The following is a 16,613-nucleotide window of genomic DNA, read 5'->3' as shown; positions in this document are numbered from 1 at the left end:
GTGTCGGTAAGTGGAGAGTTGGGGGAGGAGAGACGGGAGGGGAGAAGGGGAGGGCCAGGCGGCTGCTCCCGGGGGGCTCTGCGCTCTCCAGTCCTGAGCTGGCCCCTCACTGTTCCCAGAGGCTCTAGTTCCTGCGGCGCGGCCAAGTCCCCAGGGCCACCAGCTGCCCGTCCATCACCGCCGTCCATCACCGCCGCATCCCTCAGAGCCCGGGAGCCGCCCACCGGGAACGGCCCGTGTCCCAGCCATGCCGGCTCACAGAAGAGTCACAAGCTGTTGGTAGGTTTTATAAAGACGTTTATTGAATTCAAGCGGCTCGTTCTGGAAGGTAGAAAAATGAGGAGGCCCTTGGCTCATCTTTCTAAAATAGTCGGGCTTACTCCCCTCGGCCAGTACAAACATCGCGAGTACAAACGCTCTGTACACCTTGCTGGTGAATTCACATAGAAAGTCGGTTCCCTGATCCGCGGCCCACCCTCTGCAGTGCCTCTGCCTGCATCGGGGGAGCTCGGGAGACGCTATGGCTGTCCAGGGTTCAAGTTATTGCTTGTCCTGCCATCCCGCTCCCGTTCCTCCCCAAGGATGAACCGCCCAGAGCGAGGGCCCTGAACCTGCAGGAGCGGCTATTTGTTTTTGCATAGGAATTTCTAGGGACCAGAAGGGCCGGGTCTGTCTTAGAAGGCCCTTCGGAGACGGGGCCAGTGCTGGCGGGGGCTCACGCCAGCATGAGAAAGCCTCCGAGACCCTGTGCGACGGGCCGGCTGAGGGAAGGCGCGGGTTCGCCTGGAAGACCCTTCTCGAGCCAGAGCAAGGGTCCACTACAGGCTCTTTAGTGTGTGCCTGGCTCTTCCTAGCTGCGCGTGGGGGTCCCTGCACGGGGCAGAGAGCACTGGAGCTGGAGCCCGGGCCCTGTCTCCAGCCCCACCAAATTACTCACTAAACTAATGGAGAGAATCGCCAGCCCCAGGACAGCAGCGGGGTCAAGTCACGGTCTGCAGCTTTGATTATCCGAGATGTGGTGAAAGGGGAAAAAAAAAAAAACTGCCAGAAAGAGAAACTGAGGCAGGCCGGCCCGATTCCTGGCGTCCCAGAGCTCCACCCCAGCTCTGCAGGGAGTGCAAGCCAAGAGGAGACGCGCGTTTCAAGGACAAAGTACAGACTTTGGGCTGTGTGCTTTTCTTTTTTTTTGGCAGCGTGGGGAACAAACCCAGCCACCGCCATATCCCCGGCTCCGGAAAATAATAATTTTTTAAAAAGTTTTTTGGGTGCCAGGGACGGCGCACAGGCGAGGCTTGTGCTCTGCTCCTGAGCCGCAGGCCTGACCTGGGGCTTCTCCTGTCCCTGACGGTGAGAAGGTCACAGACCCCATGCCCGCCCCCCACCTGTCCTTTCCGAGCAGCATTCCACGTCCAGCGAGCGCTACCGACACCCCTTCTCGTTACAGCACCTGTTCCTGAGCATGACTCCACCCAACAAGAGTGAGCAACGCAGCGCAAACACGTCACCGTCTTCTGGGAATGTTGGAAGTTTGAGAAACGGGGTCAGTAAAGCAAAGATCACCCCCACTGTCCACACGAGAAGCAGCCACAGATGCCGTGACGCCAGGCCCCGGATGACGGGGGTGTTCCTTCCGGGCAAAGGCCTGGGTGCTACCCAGCGGGTACCAGCGATCCTGACCAATGTCAGTGGAAGCTGGAGAAGTGCCACCCGGGGTGCAGACGCCAGCCTGTCCTCTCTAAAGGGGCTTGGGGACCAAGGAAACAGCGAGAGCTGGTTTCTCTCCCCCCGCCCCAAACAAAAGTAATGAACAGCAAAAGGCTGACGCTTAATTAGATCCTGATCACATATTATTAACTTCTGCTTCATTAATTGGACCGGCAGCAGCTGTACGGAATATTGCAAATGAAGCTGCAGGCGGCCTGGCGAATAATGCAGGAGTGGGAATTCGCAGAAAAGCGTAATGAATTGTTGCCCTGTAAGGACTGGAGCAAAGATGAAACCCCAGGGGCTTCTGCAGAGGACCCCCCCCACCCCAACCTCTGCGTCATCGGTTCCTAGGCAACAGCGTTGCTTGACATGACATCTGTGACCTGCAGCTGACAATTCAGATTACGGATACAAGGCCCAGGAGAGGCGCAGGAACGAAACCTGGAAGTGCGATGGTTTCAGGAGAGAGAAAAAAAAAAAAATCTGAATTTTGCCGGTCAGGGTCAGACCTCTCCAGGAGGACCGGGCAAGTGAAGCTCGAAACCCCTCTCCCTGCACCACCCCCCACCACCAGGCCGGCCCCAGGCGGTCAGGGCTTGGCCGGGGGCTTGAAGAATCCCACTTTCCGGAAGTAGCGCACGAGCAGGGGCGCGGACACCAGGGTGATGCTGATCCTCACGGGCGCGAAGAGCTTGTGGATGGCGTAGGCCACCACGAAGGTGCTGGTGCCCGCCGCCATCTTCGACTGCACCAGGGACTCCTGGAACCCGAGCCTGAGCAGCACCGCCGACATGTCCACGCCGCTGCAGTGGGGGGGGGGGGGGAGGCAAAGGCCGCCGGGGTTACGGGTGCTCTCGCCCCCCCGCCCCCCGCCGCCCCGGGAAGGCGTATCTCGGCCCGGCGCCCTTACCTGGACACCACCGTGTAGAAGACGCCCAGGGAGGCCAGCGAGACGCCGATGTGCAGCCCCACGCCCACCGCCCCGTACTCCTGGAACAGCTGCTTCAGCTGCTGGGACCTGCTGGGCTTCCTCTCAGGGCCACCCGCGTCCTGCACACACACACGGGGCGGGCGCTTCAGGGCCCGGCCAGCGGCGAGGGCCACCACCAGCCCGCCCCGTGGCCCGCCTGCTCCCTGGGAGAGCAAGGGGACCCCCCCCCCCCCCCGGGCCCTGGAAAGGAGGAGACGGGATCCGGGGCATGACCCGGGCAGGAAGGTCCTGCTCGGGGTGGGAGAGGACAGGGACGGGGTCCCGCACCGGGCAGTGGGGTCCTCCCCTGGCACCTCCGGAAGGGTCCAGCCCTGGTGGTCCCCGGACTTAAGACAGTTGAGATGCTGTGGAATATAAAATAACAGGGTAGGAGACGAATACCCAGGAATAGTAGTATACAATACCAGGAGGCTGACTCCATAGCTTGGAAGCTGGCCTCACACGCGGGGGGAAAGAAAGTCATACCAAATGGAGAAGGGAACACCAAGTAAATTGTGAGTGGAGATCCCACGTGGTAAGGGAAATGCGGGCTGAAAGTGGACTAGTGACCGAACATGATGGCCACTCAATATTCTTATTGCAGACCACAACACCCAAACGGAGAGAGAGAGAGAGAGAACAAACTGGAATGCCCTGCCACAGAGGCGGGGTGGGGAGTGGGGGATGGGATTAGGGGGTGGGAGGGATACTGGGTTCACCGGTGGTGGAGAATGGGCACTGGCGGAGGGATGGGCTCCCGAACACTGCATGAGGGAAACACAAGCAGGAAATGTGTGAATCTGTAACTGTACCCTCACTGTGACCACTAATTAAAAAAACAAAACAAGACAAGACAAGACAGCTGAGATGCACCGCATCCTGCACCGCCGCTGGGGCAGAACTCACTGACTCAGCCAGGCCTGCACGGCGCCCCCCAGATGGCCGGGGCCCAGGGGCACAGGGTGGGGCAGGGGCACGGGGGGAAGCACAGCGGGGCCAGAAGCCCCGAGAGGCAGGGGTGAGACCTGGTGTGACCGGGCGTCCTGGGGACCAGAGTCCCAGCCGCCCCTATGGCACGGTGTGTCCTGGGTGGCAGCCCCCCTCCGCCCGGCTGCCTTCGGGGGGACTGAGCACGTCTGGGGGCCGGGAGGGGGCTGAGCTGTTTCTCCCCGGCTCTCTGGGGCCCAGACCCCTCCGGTCTATTTCTCACTTGGTGCTGGCTATAGTTTTGGGGTGGCAGGTCGTTATTTTTGGGGGGTGCCACACCCGGCGATGCTCAGGGTTCCTCCTGGCCCTGCACTCTGGAATGACTCCTGGCGGGGCCTGAGGGGCCACGTGGGACACCACGGATTGAACCCTGGTCGGCAACGTGCGAGGCAAGCGCCCCGGGGACTGGTCTTTAGTTCCTGACCAGCCGTCCCCCCCTTAAACTGGCCTCCGGGGGTGACGGTCTTTCCCTCGCAGGCGGGGAAGACCGTCCCCAGCTGCTGCGTGGAGATAAGGCAGGAGGAGGAGAGGGGTGGCGCCGCTGGGGCAAAGGCCACAGGCCCAGCCCGGCCTTGGAGGAAAACGTGCCAGCACGGTCCTCGGGTTCCAGGCCCCCCACACAGTGCCTCGTTGGGCCCTGCTCCCCGGGGTCCAGACAAGCCTCACTTTGGGAGCAGAACCCAAACCTCGGGGTAGTTGCCCCTGGAATGTGTCTGCACGGCCCCCAGGATGTGAATGCCAAGGACGCGGGGGTCAGGGCACAGAGTCTGGGGGTCGTGACTTGTTCCTTCTTGGGTGGTGGGGCCCAGACTCTGGCCTGCAAGGCTGCCAAGCTGCCCGTTTCCTGGAAGGTTCCAGAACCAGAGACCTCAGGGCAGGGCCTAGTGGGTGCAAGGGGCGTGGGCACCCTCTGTGCAGACGGGGACTGTTGCAGGAGAGGGACAAGCCAGCACACAGCGAGTCCCTCGGGCCCTGGAGGATTCACAGCTCGCAGGGCGGGGGCTTCGGACCAGAGGCGCTGTCTCCAAACCCTAGGGATCCTGGGGCTGGAGCGACAGCACAGCGGGGTGGGCGTTTGCCTTGCATGCTCCCGACCCGGGTTCGATTCCCGGCATCCCATAGGGTCCCCCGAGCACCGCCAGGAGTAATTCCTGAGTGCAGAGCCAGGAGTAACCCTTGTGCAACGCCGGGCGTGACCCAAAAAGCAAAAACAAACAAACGGGAGAAGGGAACTTGCAGCTCCCACCGGTGGCGGCTGGCTCTGATAAACCAGCGCCCACCCACCCGGGGCTGCAGAGGGAGACGTGAGGCCAGCCAGACGGCGGGTGCCGATAGGACAGACGGGGCCGGCAGCGTGACCAGGGGAGCCCCGCACCCCAGCCTAATTACGCCCCGGTCTGGGGCTGTCCACCGAAGGCGCCTTTGTTCTTCCCAGCCTCCAGTTTGGCAAAAGGCCTTCTGGCCCCGAAAGCAGAGCAGAAAGGTGGCCAGTGTTGCAGCCACCAAGGGGACCCACCAGCGCTGACCGCTGGGGCCCCGGGGGCGAGAACAGAGACCCCAGCACACAACTTCCGGGTGGCGGCACCTGGCTGCTCTGACTGTCTGGGGTCAGAGGCAGCCTGGACCGTTTTCTTCCCTCTCGCCAGGTGCCAGGAGTTATCCGTAAGCCTGGTGAGTCAGGCGTGCTCCCCGGGGCCCCGGGGATGACAGAGGCAGCGGGAAGGAGTTCGTGCGGGGGGTGACGTGCGGGGCGCGGAAACCTGTCAGGAACTCAGCTTTCTCTCGCAGTTCTGCGGTGCTGGGGATGGGACCCGGCCCCCAGGCCGGCAAGTGCTCTGCTGCCGAGCTCGCTCCCCTCAGACACTCACGCTGCGAGTGTCAGGCCTCAAGTACCGCTGACATGTCCGGCTCTGCCTTGCACACGCGTGCGCACGCCCTCCTGTCCCGGATACTCAGGAAAGCTCCGGAAGCGATCCGGGAATCTGAGGACGGAGTCAGTAACCAGACACCGGTCGCATCTTTGGTGGGTGATGGTGGTGGCTCAGTGACTCTCATTAGGCATCTGCTCCGGGCTGGGCACTGGGCACCTGGCACTCAGAGGGGGCATAGTGACCAGCAAGGGTCTCTGGGGGGTGGGGCGCGGCCAGGGGGAGCCCCTGGACTTCAGGGTGCAGCATGAGCAAGAGCCAGGGGACCTGGGCTCAGGCTTTAGAGACAGATGTCCCCACACATCAGATGGGGAGGGGGCAAGAGGGCGGGGAAGCCGCAGCTCTCCAGGGGCCCTGAGGTGCGTACCCCAAGGCATACCCTGGAGCCCACCGCTGTGATCCCAGGGTGCACTGGGAGCTCTTGAAGAAGCCCCGGGGAAGGGCAGCAGGAGGCCTGGGGCCTGGGGCAAGCCGAGTGTCCCCCAGGGTGCGGGAGCAGCTTGCTAGGCTCCAGGTCCAGAACTGCTCCCTGGTGCTTTCTCTTGAAACTGACCCACTTAAACAAAGAAAACTTCTTTTAAAAACAGTTAAGCCTGAACGACCACCTAGATGGAATAAGGTTTTCACTGACCAGACACAAGGGACCCAAGTGAGGGAGGGAAACTGCCCCAGTCCCCCAGGTCTTGCCCGAGGCCTGGGGGGTGGTGGGGAGGGGGATAGGGTGCAGGGGGGTAGGGTGGAGGGTGGCTGCTCTGGGCTACAGGGAAAGGAAGAAGCCCTCCTGGTGACCTAGGGAGGGCCAACCCCCCACAGGGCTTCCCCTGGACACTGGACACGGACCGAATCAGACCCGGTTCTGCACAGACCGAGCCTCAGTTTCTTCAACGGCCGACGGGGGGCTTCAAACAAAGCTTCTTTGGCTTGTTGGGGCCTCGGGAGTCCTTAGGGACGCTGGGGCAGCTGCGGGGGCGGCTGGGATCGGGGGTCCCGGGGATCGGGGTTTCTGGGGACAGCAGCGTCCGGGGATCGGGGGTCACGAGGATCCAGAGATCGGGGGTCCCGGGGGTCCCAGGGATCGCGGCACTCCGGAGAGCGGGAACTCCGGGGGTCCAGGGTTCCTGGGTCGGGGGTACCGGGGGTCGGGTGGGGAGGGGAGACTCACCTGGCGGCTGCGGTGGTCCCCGCGGGCGGAGCAGAGCAGCCGGGCAGCAGGTCCGGGTCGGAGCAGCCTCACACACGGCGGCGGCGGGGCACAGGGGCCGGCGCCCGGGAGCCAGGCGGCCCGAGGCCAGACCCGGGCGCCCACCGTGCGCGAGGGGCCCAGCAGTGCCAGTAGCCCGGCCATGGTGCGGGCCGCGCCGGCCAGCCCCGGGAAGCCAGCGCCATGGGCGGGGCCGGGCGGCGCGAGGGCTGGGGCCGGGGAGGTCGGAGCGCGCCGCCATAGGCCCCTGACTCGAGGTCCCGCCCCCCAGAGCCAGGGGCCCACGCGGGTAGGCCGGGCGCGCTGGCGCTCAGAGCCGGGGGGCGGGGCCGGAGCCCCGACTCAGCCCATTGGCTCCGCCTCGTCCAGGCTCCGCCCACCCCGCCCCGTGGGGGCGTGGTTCTGCTAATCTTTCCAGGGGCGGGGCAGGGCCGCGGCTTGCTCTCAGTGGGCACAAAGGGTAAACCAGGGCTTTAGCTTGGAGCTTTTGTGTTCTGCAGAAATGCGTGAAACCTGCCAAATGTACGGAGATCCTTACGTGCTAGCTCAAAAGAAGAAAACAGGTGTGGATACTCATGTAGTGGGAAGTTTTTGAAAATCTGACCTTCATATGTCAGTGTGGCTGTGAGATGCCTCGTAAAATAGTGGCGGTGTTTTATTTATTTATGGCTTGGACCACGCCTGGTCGGCTCAGGGGTCACTCCTGACTCTGTGCTCTGGGTACCATGCAATACTGGAATGGAACCAGGGCCTTGAGTATGCAAAGCCTGCAACCAGCCAGTGACCTATTTTTCTTTCTCTTCTGGGTCGGGGTGTTGTTTTGCTCTGGGATCACACCCAGCAATTCTCAGAGCTTACTCCTAGCTTTGCACTCAAGAATCAAAGTAGGATTAGCCTCATGCAAGGCAAGCACCGTAACTTTTGTACTATTTCTACGCCTCTTGACCTATTTCTTTGTCTTCCCCCAAATTTTAAATCTTTACCATTATTGTTATTGTAATTCCTGCAGAGCCAGGAATTGAACCCCTGGCCTAAGACATGCAAGACAAATACCCTCCTGCTGAGCTGTTTGGTGGTGTTTTCGACATACACTAAATTTCCAACAACTTCACTCAGCTTCTCCAGAGAAGTGAAGTCTTAGGGCCGGAGAGATAGTACAGCCAGTGAGACACCTGCCTTGCACGTGGCCAACATGTGTTCTATCCCCAGCATCCTCAGTGATTCCTGAGCACAGAGCCAGGAATAACCCCCGTGCATCATAGAATGTCAAGTTAAGAAGTGAAGTCATGGTCAAAGACCATAGTGCAAAACACCAACGTTTGTGAATGCAAACTTCACAACCATTTATTCCTAATAGTCAGTGTGGAAACAATCCAAATATCCACCAGCCGGGGAGGGGGGAGACGGTCCAGGAACACCATCTGGCAGTTAGGAGGAGCAAATCACTGCACGCAGTGCTGCGGGACCCCACACACAGGCCCGTGGAGGTCCATGGCTCCACAAACTGCCCAGAACAGGCGGATATGGGAACCTAATGCAGTCAGCCTTTCAAGGTTCCCACAAATTCCAGGTGGGGAATGGGACTCCCTGCGAGTGAGCAGGAGGAACGTTTTGGGGTCAGGGAAGGATTTTAAAAGCTGGTCATGGTGATTGCGGCTGTAAGAGCGGAAAGTCCTCTAACTCAATCCAGGCATACCTACTGCTGTGGACAGGAAAGGGAAGCTGGGAAAATGTCTCAAGATGTAGGATTAGGTTTGTCCACTGCAGTTCCAGCCCACCGAGCTCTTGCACATCAACCCTAGGTGTTGTGGTGCGTGTTTTTGCCTTGTCCTGGAGGAGGGCCTTACTCCCCTTGAGTTTGTTCGGGGGTGCTGGGGCCACCTCATGAGGGCACGTCTGTGTGTATTGGAGAAGGTGATGAAGAGTGTGGCTTCTCGCCCCGCTGCTGCCTCTGGTCTAGCTGTGTGACCGGGGACTAGTGACTTGACCTCTCTGAGTCTTCATCTGTGAAATGAAGCCAGTCTCTCAAGGAGGGTTGAAAGACTTGGGTTAAGGGTCTTCCACACATGTGAACATGGAGGGCCCTCTGCCGCCCATGGCCAGGCTGGGCCTCCCCCGGCCGTGGTCCTGAGGTCCTCACAGGTTCCCAATCTCACCCCCGTCCTTTCTCTTCCCCACTGCAGTTTCCCGCCCCAGCTCCAGTGGGGAGACCAGCTTCCGCCTCTTGCTGTCTGCCTACTAGGGCAGAAGAAAAACACATTTATCTTCCCCTTCCTGCTTGCCATCCAGTTTCTATTCATTTTGTTTTTTAAATGGATTTTTATTAAAAACCCCATGATTTACAAAGTTGTTCCTTGTCCCGTTGTCTCCAGCATTTAGAGTTCGAACACCACCCGTGTGACCCCTCCACCGACGTCCTGTTTCCGTCTCAATCCCAAGCTATGCCTCTGCCACATAACAGATTTACTTTAAATATTGCTTATTCCAACAAAACTTTAAGAACTGGCAGGTAGAATGATCAGAAAATAAATCAGTAAAAGCCAATTGATGATTACTATATGATTTGACCCAGTAAGTAAGAAAATTAAAACCTCTTAGTGCAATAGGAAAAAAATGCCTATTCTCATTTAGGCATGTTTCCAACTCTGGAATTTAAAGTGTATTACTTTATATTTGGATCTCATATGGTAATAATCATGTCTCACCTGTCACTAATAACACTTTCAAAACAATTCTGTGTTAACATATTTTGGAGTTTACATGGAATAGATAAGACGTACACGTGTAAAATTTCTCCTTCTGCATTATATAAATGCTGTGTCTCCAATTTTCCCAACCACTCCTGACACCTGCCCCCAGAGCAAGCCCTCAGCAATTTTTTTTTTTTTTTTGCTTTTTGGGTCACACCCAGTGATGCACAGGGGTTACTCCTGGCTCTGCACTCAGGAATCACCCCTGGCGGTGCTCAGGGGACCATATGGGATGCTGGGAATTGAACCCGGGTCGGCCACGTGCAAGGCAAACGCCCTACCCGCTGTGCTATTGCTCCAGCCCCCTCAGCAATTTATTATACATTGCTTGTTATCAATCATTTGCTAGCAGAGTGATCAACAAATGTCTCCTGAGAAGAAAGTTAGTGAAAATTGCTGTATCTCACCGTGGAGCCATTGAGTCCTTGCGTAAGAGATGACTAAGCGGCTGCTGCAGGTTGAGCCGGCTGTGTTTATGTTTTGCTAATCCAAACGGCCGCCTCCTACGGTACCTCCCATCCAATCTGGAGTGCTACTACTGGTTGGTCACGGTACAGGCTTTCAGATGTTGCTCCAGGAAGTCCAGAGTTTTAAAGGAGTGATTCAGCAAGAGTTAACTTTTTTTTTTTTTTGGTTTTTGGGTCACACCTGGCGATGCACAGGGGTTACTCCTGGCTCTGCACTCAGGAATTAAAGAGTTAACTTTTTAACTGGGGGGCTTTGCAGCCTGTGCATGACTGCCAGGACTCCAGCTGTACAGAGAGGGGGGAGGTAGCCCAGCCCCACTCTGTGGACGCCTGAGATTTTAATCACAAACCCTGAATACCTGAATTTTTTAGCAGATTAATTTCTGGGTGAGGCTTGGCCTGAGGCAGTGGAGTCTGGGGGGGAAGGGGGTGGCTGTGATTGTGGAGTGTGGAGCTTTCTTGCCATCAATTTTATACTACAATTATAGAGTTTAGGTCTCTGTCTGTCTGTCTGTCTGTCTCTCTCCCTGTCTCTGTCTATCTCTGTCTCTCTCTGTCTCTCTCTGTCTCTCCCCTAAGAAGTAATGAGAATTTGTTTCCTCCTAAGTAAATATACGCAGACTGCCACACATATCTATTTCCTTCCTTCCTTCCTTCCTTCCTTCCTTCCTTCCTTTCTTTCTTTCTTTCTTTCTTTCTTTCTTTCTTTCTTTCTTTCTTTCTTTCTTTCTTTCTTTCTTTCTTTCTTTCTTTCTTTCTTTCTTTCTTTCTTTCTTTCTTTCTTTCTTTCTTTCTTTCTTTCTCGTAAAAAAGCCTTGGAGGCTTTTGTCCTGTTGTATCAGCTCCTTCTCTTGAGCTGCTCATAGGGGCAGGTATTTGTGTATCTTCATTTTAATGAATAATGTACGTTCCCGGGCCAGGTTTTATTTATTTCTTTGCTTTTGGGGCTACACCAGGCGGTGCTCAGGGATGACTCCTGGGGACCAGGAGACCAGCCGCAGTGTCCCGCTCGGCCCGGGCGGACCTGCCCAAGTGCACCCACCCTCGGACTGTCGGGGGGGTGGGGGGGCTGGTTCCCCCGGGGCAACACCCCCCAGCCCCGAGGCGCTGCCTGCGCCCACATTCCCCCTTTGACACCCTGTAAAATGCACCCACGGGCGGACTCGGATTCGGGGAGACGTCAGCCATCCTGCAGGACGGACGGTCCAGACGGACTGTGGGGGTCCGAGCTCGGTGACCCAGGGACTCCGCCCGGCCCTGGGTCTCTGCCCCGGCCCTCCCGGAAGCCTCATTGGCCAGGGCAGATCACGTGGCCACTGCCAGCCCACCCGAGTCTGGGACCTGGTGCCCAGAGCTGAGCGACCCGGGCCCTTCCCCGGGGCCGCTGAGGTTCTGCGGGCGGGAGGAAGTGGAGGGCGGGCAGCTGGGGCGGGGGCCACTCACTAAGGGGCCCCCAGGGAAGTGTGCGAGTGTGTGTGTGGGTGAGACACACTGTGCGCGTGCTCACGTGTGCATCTGCTCGTGTGGGTGCTCGTGTGTGTGCGCATGCTTGTGTGTGTGCTTGTGTGCGTGTGTGCATACTCGCGTGCGCGTGCTCCTGTGTGTACTCACTTGTGCGTGCGTGCTTGCGTGCGCTTGTTTGTGTGTGTGCTCGTGCGTGTGTACGCACGTGTGCGTGCTCGTGTATGTGCTCGTGTGCGTGTGTCTGTGCTCACGTGAGTGTGTGAGTACTCGTGTGTGCTCACTTGTGCATGCATGCTTGTGTGCGCTTGTTTGTGTGTGCTCATGTGTGTGCGTACTCGCGTGTGCATGCTCGTGTATGTGCTCATGTGTGTGTGCCTGTGCTCACATGAGTGTGTGAGTACTCGTATGAGCGTGCTTGTGTGTGCCCACTTGTGTGTGCGTGCTTGTGGTTGTGCTTGCTCGTGTGTGCGTGTGCTCATGTGCACGTTCGTGTGCGCGAGCTTGTATGCATGCTCGTGTGCATATGCACGTCCTCGTGTGTGACCGTGCATGCTAATGTGTGTGTGTGCGTGCTCGTGTGAGGCTATGTGCAAGCTCATATTCGTGCAGGCGTGCCTGTGCTCGTGTGCATGCTTGCATGCGTGCGTGGGAGGGGGCACCGTGAGCATGTATGGTACTTGCTTCAAGGACCTGGCACTCAAGGAAGAAAGGACTGTTCTCTTCTCTGTTGCCAAGGGAACTGGGGTTCACCTGCTCGGGGTTTGTTTCTACAGGGATGTGAGAAGCGAGAGCCTGGGGCACACGCAGAGGGACCCTGCACAGATCCGCAGGACGGCGCTGGGTACAAATGGCTGGATTTTCTCTCCATCCCTAGACCTCTCATAGCCGACGGCCCCCTCAAGGGTCCTTGGGGACTGTCTTCTAACAGGCTACTGGCTCAGCCACTCGGCGTCTCTGAGCTGAGTTTTCTCATCTGTAGAATGGGAATAATAATGGTAGCCATGTCACAGGGTTGCTGTGATGAAGAGAAATCAGGTATCTGGTGCCTGACTGGTGCATGCAGGCCCCTTCTGAGAGATAATCACCAAACCATTTTCTTTCCTTGCATTCACTCATTCATTCCCGCATGCAATATTCATTCATTCATTTTGGGGGTGCAGGGGTGTGGGTGCCACGCCTGGCAGTGCTCAGGGCTTACTCCTGGCTCTATGCCCAGGGATCACTCCTGGAGGGCTCAGGGGACCATATCGGGTACTGGGGGTCGAACTTGGGTCTGCCCCGAGCAAGGCAAACACTGTACCTGCCCACACTCATTCATTCTTCAAGTCATTCATCCCTCCTGCGTCATTCCTGCATCCATTCCTGCTTCACCCTTTTTCACGGGCACACTTGCACGAAGGAGGGTGGTCATGTGGCCTCTTAGCCCACCCACGGTGAGAAGTCACACACAGCTTGTTGTTCTATGGCAGTCCTGACACTGTCTCCTGAGGGTGTCCTCACAGCTGCCTGTGACACCGAGGGCTCATTTCTGAGCACTTTGGGATTTGGATGATCCAGATCTGTGATGTCTGAAGTTTTCCCTTTGATCTGATGTGTGAGGTGGTTGCAGTGAGAATGTCTGCACGAGTTAATAATGAATCAAACTAGACTGACTCACGTCTGAGGGGCAGGAGCACTAACAGGAAATAAAATCAGTCTCCCAAAAGCAATCCGTGGTGGTTTTCCTTTTGTTTTCTTTTTGGGGTCACCCAGCAATGCTCAGGGGTTACTCCTGGCTTATGCACTCAGGAATTACTGCTGGAGGTGCTTGGGGGACCATATGGGATGCCAGGGATCGAACCCAGGTTGGCCGCGTGCAAGGCAAACACCCTGCCTGCTGTGCTATCGCTCCAGTCCCCGTAGCGAAGTTTTTCCAGGATTCAACTGATGTTTCACTTACAGCGAATGACTGGTCACTGGAGAGGATGAAACGGAGTGGGCTGAGGGCACACCCCATGCTGGGCAGGACTGGGCACGGTGGACAGTGCCAGGAGGAGGAAGAGGAGAATCCCGCCGGGCTGGGAAAGAGATGTTGGAACCATAGAATTCTAAGCAGGCTCCTGCAGGGCCGAAGAACCTTCCCACCAGGGGAGAGGGAAGTGGTTTTGTTATCACCCAGACAGGCAGCCCGTGGAGACTCGAAGGGGTGTTGTGACACCCAGTGTTCTGTTGTGACACCCAGCGGCACTCCTGGTAGCGTGTTCTCCGGGGCTTTCCCATGCCCCCCCCCCCAGGTCCTCGTACTCAGGGCGGCTACTGGGATTTATCCCCAGGAATAATAAGCACCTCTACCCAAACCACCCCCCCCACCCCCACGGGCGTGTTGTGCCACATGGCACCCTGCGTGGGACCTTCACTGGGCCTGGAAGCCACCAGGACTGTCTCTTAGTGCCCAAGTTAAACACGGCTGGCTGGGGAAAATGGTGAGAGGTTTATTTAGCTTTTTAACAGATTTCCATACTGTGCACGTGTCTCTCAGAATTTACCAGGATAGGGGTTAAAAGAAATCTTTTTAAAAGCGAATCACCGTGAAGAGCAAAGTTAAAGGTATTTATGAAAAAAAAAGTCAACAGAAATAAAAAATATTTATGATTTAGTTTCAGGTCTACAAGCTGCCAACATGAATCCCTTCACCTCTGTCCGCTGCCCTCCACCAATGTCCCCAGGTTCATTCCCCGGGGTCCCCCTGACCTCCCCCCAGCCCGCCTCAGTGGCAGACACTTTCCCCTCCACTGTTGTCCTAGTGTATCCTTCCCTAATTTATCCCCCTGTTCCCACTCTTTTGGGTCACACTGGCTCTGTTCAAGGCTTACTCTTGGCCTTGTGCTCCGGGCTCACTCCTGGCGGTGCTCAGGGAGACCCTATGGAGTGCCAGGGATCGAACCCAGACCAGCCGTGTGGCCAGCAAGTGCCCTCCCTGCTGCCCTGACTCTGGCCGAGAACAGGTGCTCTGAAGGGGCTAGTTGATGAAAAAGGAGAGCGTGGGTCTTGCCTTCTTCACGCGGGGAAAATGCACCTTTTTTTGGGTTTGGCTTTTGGGGATGGCCACTCACCACTGAACAAGCACTGCTGGGCGGAGTTCAGGGCAGCTGTCCGCTCCGGGGAGTGGGCAGTGTGTAGGTGGTTGGGCAGTCAGGGGGTCTCCTGGGACGTCCAGCTGGAGTCAGTTTCGGGGGCCTGGCCTTCTGGGGGGGGCTGGCAGGAGATCTGAGCTCTGCTTCGGGCCCCCCTGCCTCTTCTGCTATTTGTGAGATCTGCAGAACTCAGGCTGTCAGCCTGAGCGGGGGTCTTGGGGGGGACGATGCCGTTTGGGTGACTCCCCCCGTGCCCTGCGGTTCATAGACCAGCAGGACACAGGGCGGGAGGAAGGGCGGCCTGGCGGGTCCCAGCCACGTCACCCTGAGCATCGTCCCTTATCTGTGAGGTGGGGTTACCGTTGCTGGTTTCACGGGAACGCTTGAGGTTTAAGAACGGTTCAGTATGCGTCAGCCTGATGCCGGAACCTGCCGCCGGTTGATCTTATCATCTGACCCACTGCCCGCCTCGGCTCCGACGTGGGGCCCTAGTCGTCCTCCCTCAGACCCAGGTGGATGAGGAGGTCTGGGGATGTGGTCGAGCGCTGGGTGCCCTCCAGGTGTGGGGGGGGTCCTCTGGGGCGGGGCCGCAGGAAATGAGTCAGCAGAGCTTTAGGGGACCCAGGGCTCTGGTTCTGGAGGTGACCTGGCCCCCACCTTGGTCGAGGAAGTCCATGCATTGGGGCCACCCGGGGCTGGCAGCTGGGTACTCCCCCCCTCCCCCGCCTTGGCCCCGCTTACCGGTCGTGTTTCGCCCTGTCCTAGGTGGCCTCTGCCAGCAGGTGGCGCTGCAGACCCTCCCAAGGCTGTGACCACGGGAAGGCCAAGTCCAGCTGCAGAGCTGCAGCGTGGAGGCTGCAGGCAGGTCACTTTGCAGAAATGAGCTGAAGACAGCTCCCTGGACGGCTGGCCTGGACCTTTCAGCATGCCGCTCCTGCTTTCCAGGCGGAATTCCCTCTGCCAGGAAGCCTGGCTCTGCTTCCAGACAGGGAGAAAGGCCGCGTTCCCGAGGGGGTTGTTTTAGGCGGGAGTTGCTTTTGTGAGTTTTTTTTTTTCCCTTTTATGTGGGTCACGGTTAAGCAGAAGGTAGGGATCAACCAACGGGCCGTGTCTGGGGAGGAGTCAGAGTCGGTGCACTCTGGGGTCTGGCGGGAAGCGTGTTTGGGGGGCTGAGACAGGGACTGCCCTTTGGGGGTGGGGGTGGCTCGCTGCGGGGAGGTTCCTGTCCTCTCTGACGTCCACCCTTCTCCCTGGTCACCTCCCCTCCACTCTGGGCCTCCCAGAGGGATCGGGAGCACTTAGCGGGGGAAGGGAAGCAGACAGGCGGATGGGCGGTGTGTGTGGGGTGTGAGAGGCCATTTGCATGGCGGCTGTGTGAATGGCTGGTGGACAGGGCTGTCTTTGGGGACACTTGTGGCGGCAGGTCACTCCGAGCTCTGGAATGGCAAACCCTACCCTGCCCCGAGGGCTGGGCAGGGTATAAGCGAGTCGGCAAGGAAAGGCTGGGGTGAAGGCTGCTGCGTGTCATCTAAGTGGGCAGCTGATGCCAGACTCTGGCGTGTGTGGCAGGTGGCTGTGGGTGGCCACGGTGGTCACCGCAACTGATTTCTTGGGATAAACTGGGTGGTAGATTGCACAAAAGGCCCCAGCTCTCCCCGCAGAGTGGAATGTTCCCTGCCCCTGACCGGGGCTGGCCTGTCGCTTGCTTTCACCAGTAGCAGCTGCAGAAGCTGGGGGGGGGGGTAGACCCAAGGGTGCTGGCGCCTCAAGCACCTGCCTTTAGCAGGTCCCGGCCCCTCCCTGCAAGAGGGGTCCAAGTGGAGAGTGCATGACCCTGGCCCGGCCAGCAGGGGGCGCTGTTTGATTCAGCTGCTGACCGCACACCCTCAGGATCAGCTGAGCCTAGATTCCCAGATGACTTGTTGCACAGAGAATGTGACGGAGTAGCACCCTGGTCTGCGCCTTAAGAATGTAAAACCGGAGCCATGGTCCAGCAGTGAGGGTGCTTGCCTTGAGGGAGACCGAC

The 16,613-nt window shown here is 58.2% G+C and overlaps 1 protein-coding gene across 1 annotated transcript; it reads right to left on the bottom strand.

Annotated features, from left to right (window-relative positions):
• Positions 1 to 280: 280 nt before the first annotated feature.
• FAM210B (family with sequence similarity 210 member B) lies at positions 281 to 6,984 on the bottom strand. Its single transcript, XM_055140087.1, has 3 exons — positions 6,755 to 6,984; positions 2,618 to 2,757; positions 281 to 2,510 (listed from the first exon to the last, which is right to left on the bottom strand). The coding sequence occupies exons 1-3, from the start codon at positions 6,935 to 6,937 to the stop codon at positions 2,297 to 2,299; spliced, it is 537 nt and encodes a 178-aa protein (XP_054996062.1). The 5' UTR covers positions 6,938 to 6,984; the 3' UTR covers positions 281 to 2,296.
• Between the last annotated feature and the right edge of the window lie 9,629 nt (positions 6,985 to 16,613).

Source organism: Sorex araneus, chromosome 5, assembly GCF_027595985.1.
Source record: "Sorex araneus isolate mSorAra2 chromosome 5, mSorAra2.pri, whole genome shotgun sequence".
In the NCBI taxonomy this organism is placed as follows: domain Eukaryota; kingdom Metazoa; phylum Chordata; class Mammalia; order Eulipotyphla; family Soricidae; genus Sorex; species Sorex araneus.
The sequence above is the reverse complement of the archived record's forward strand: the minus strand, read 5'-3'. Positions and strand labels throughout refer to the sequence as shown.

Excerpts from the sequence above, each read along its gene's own strand:
- FAM210B (XM_055140087.1), bottom strand. The coding sequence starts at position 6,937 with ATGGCCGGGCTACTGGCACTGCTGGGCCCCTCGCGCACGGTGGGCGCC. Across the intron at positions 2,758-6,754 it reads GGGACCACCGCAGCCGCCAG|GACGCGGGTGGCCCTGAGAG; the intron begins GTGAGTCTCCCC and ends GTGTGTGTGCAG. Across the intron at positions 2,511-2,617 it reads TTCTACACGGTGGTGTCCAG|CGGCGTGGACATGTCGGCGG; the intron begins GTAAGGGCGCCG and ends CCCCCACTGCAG.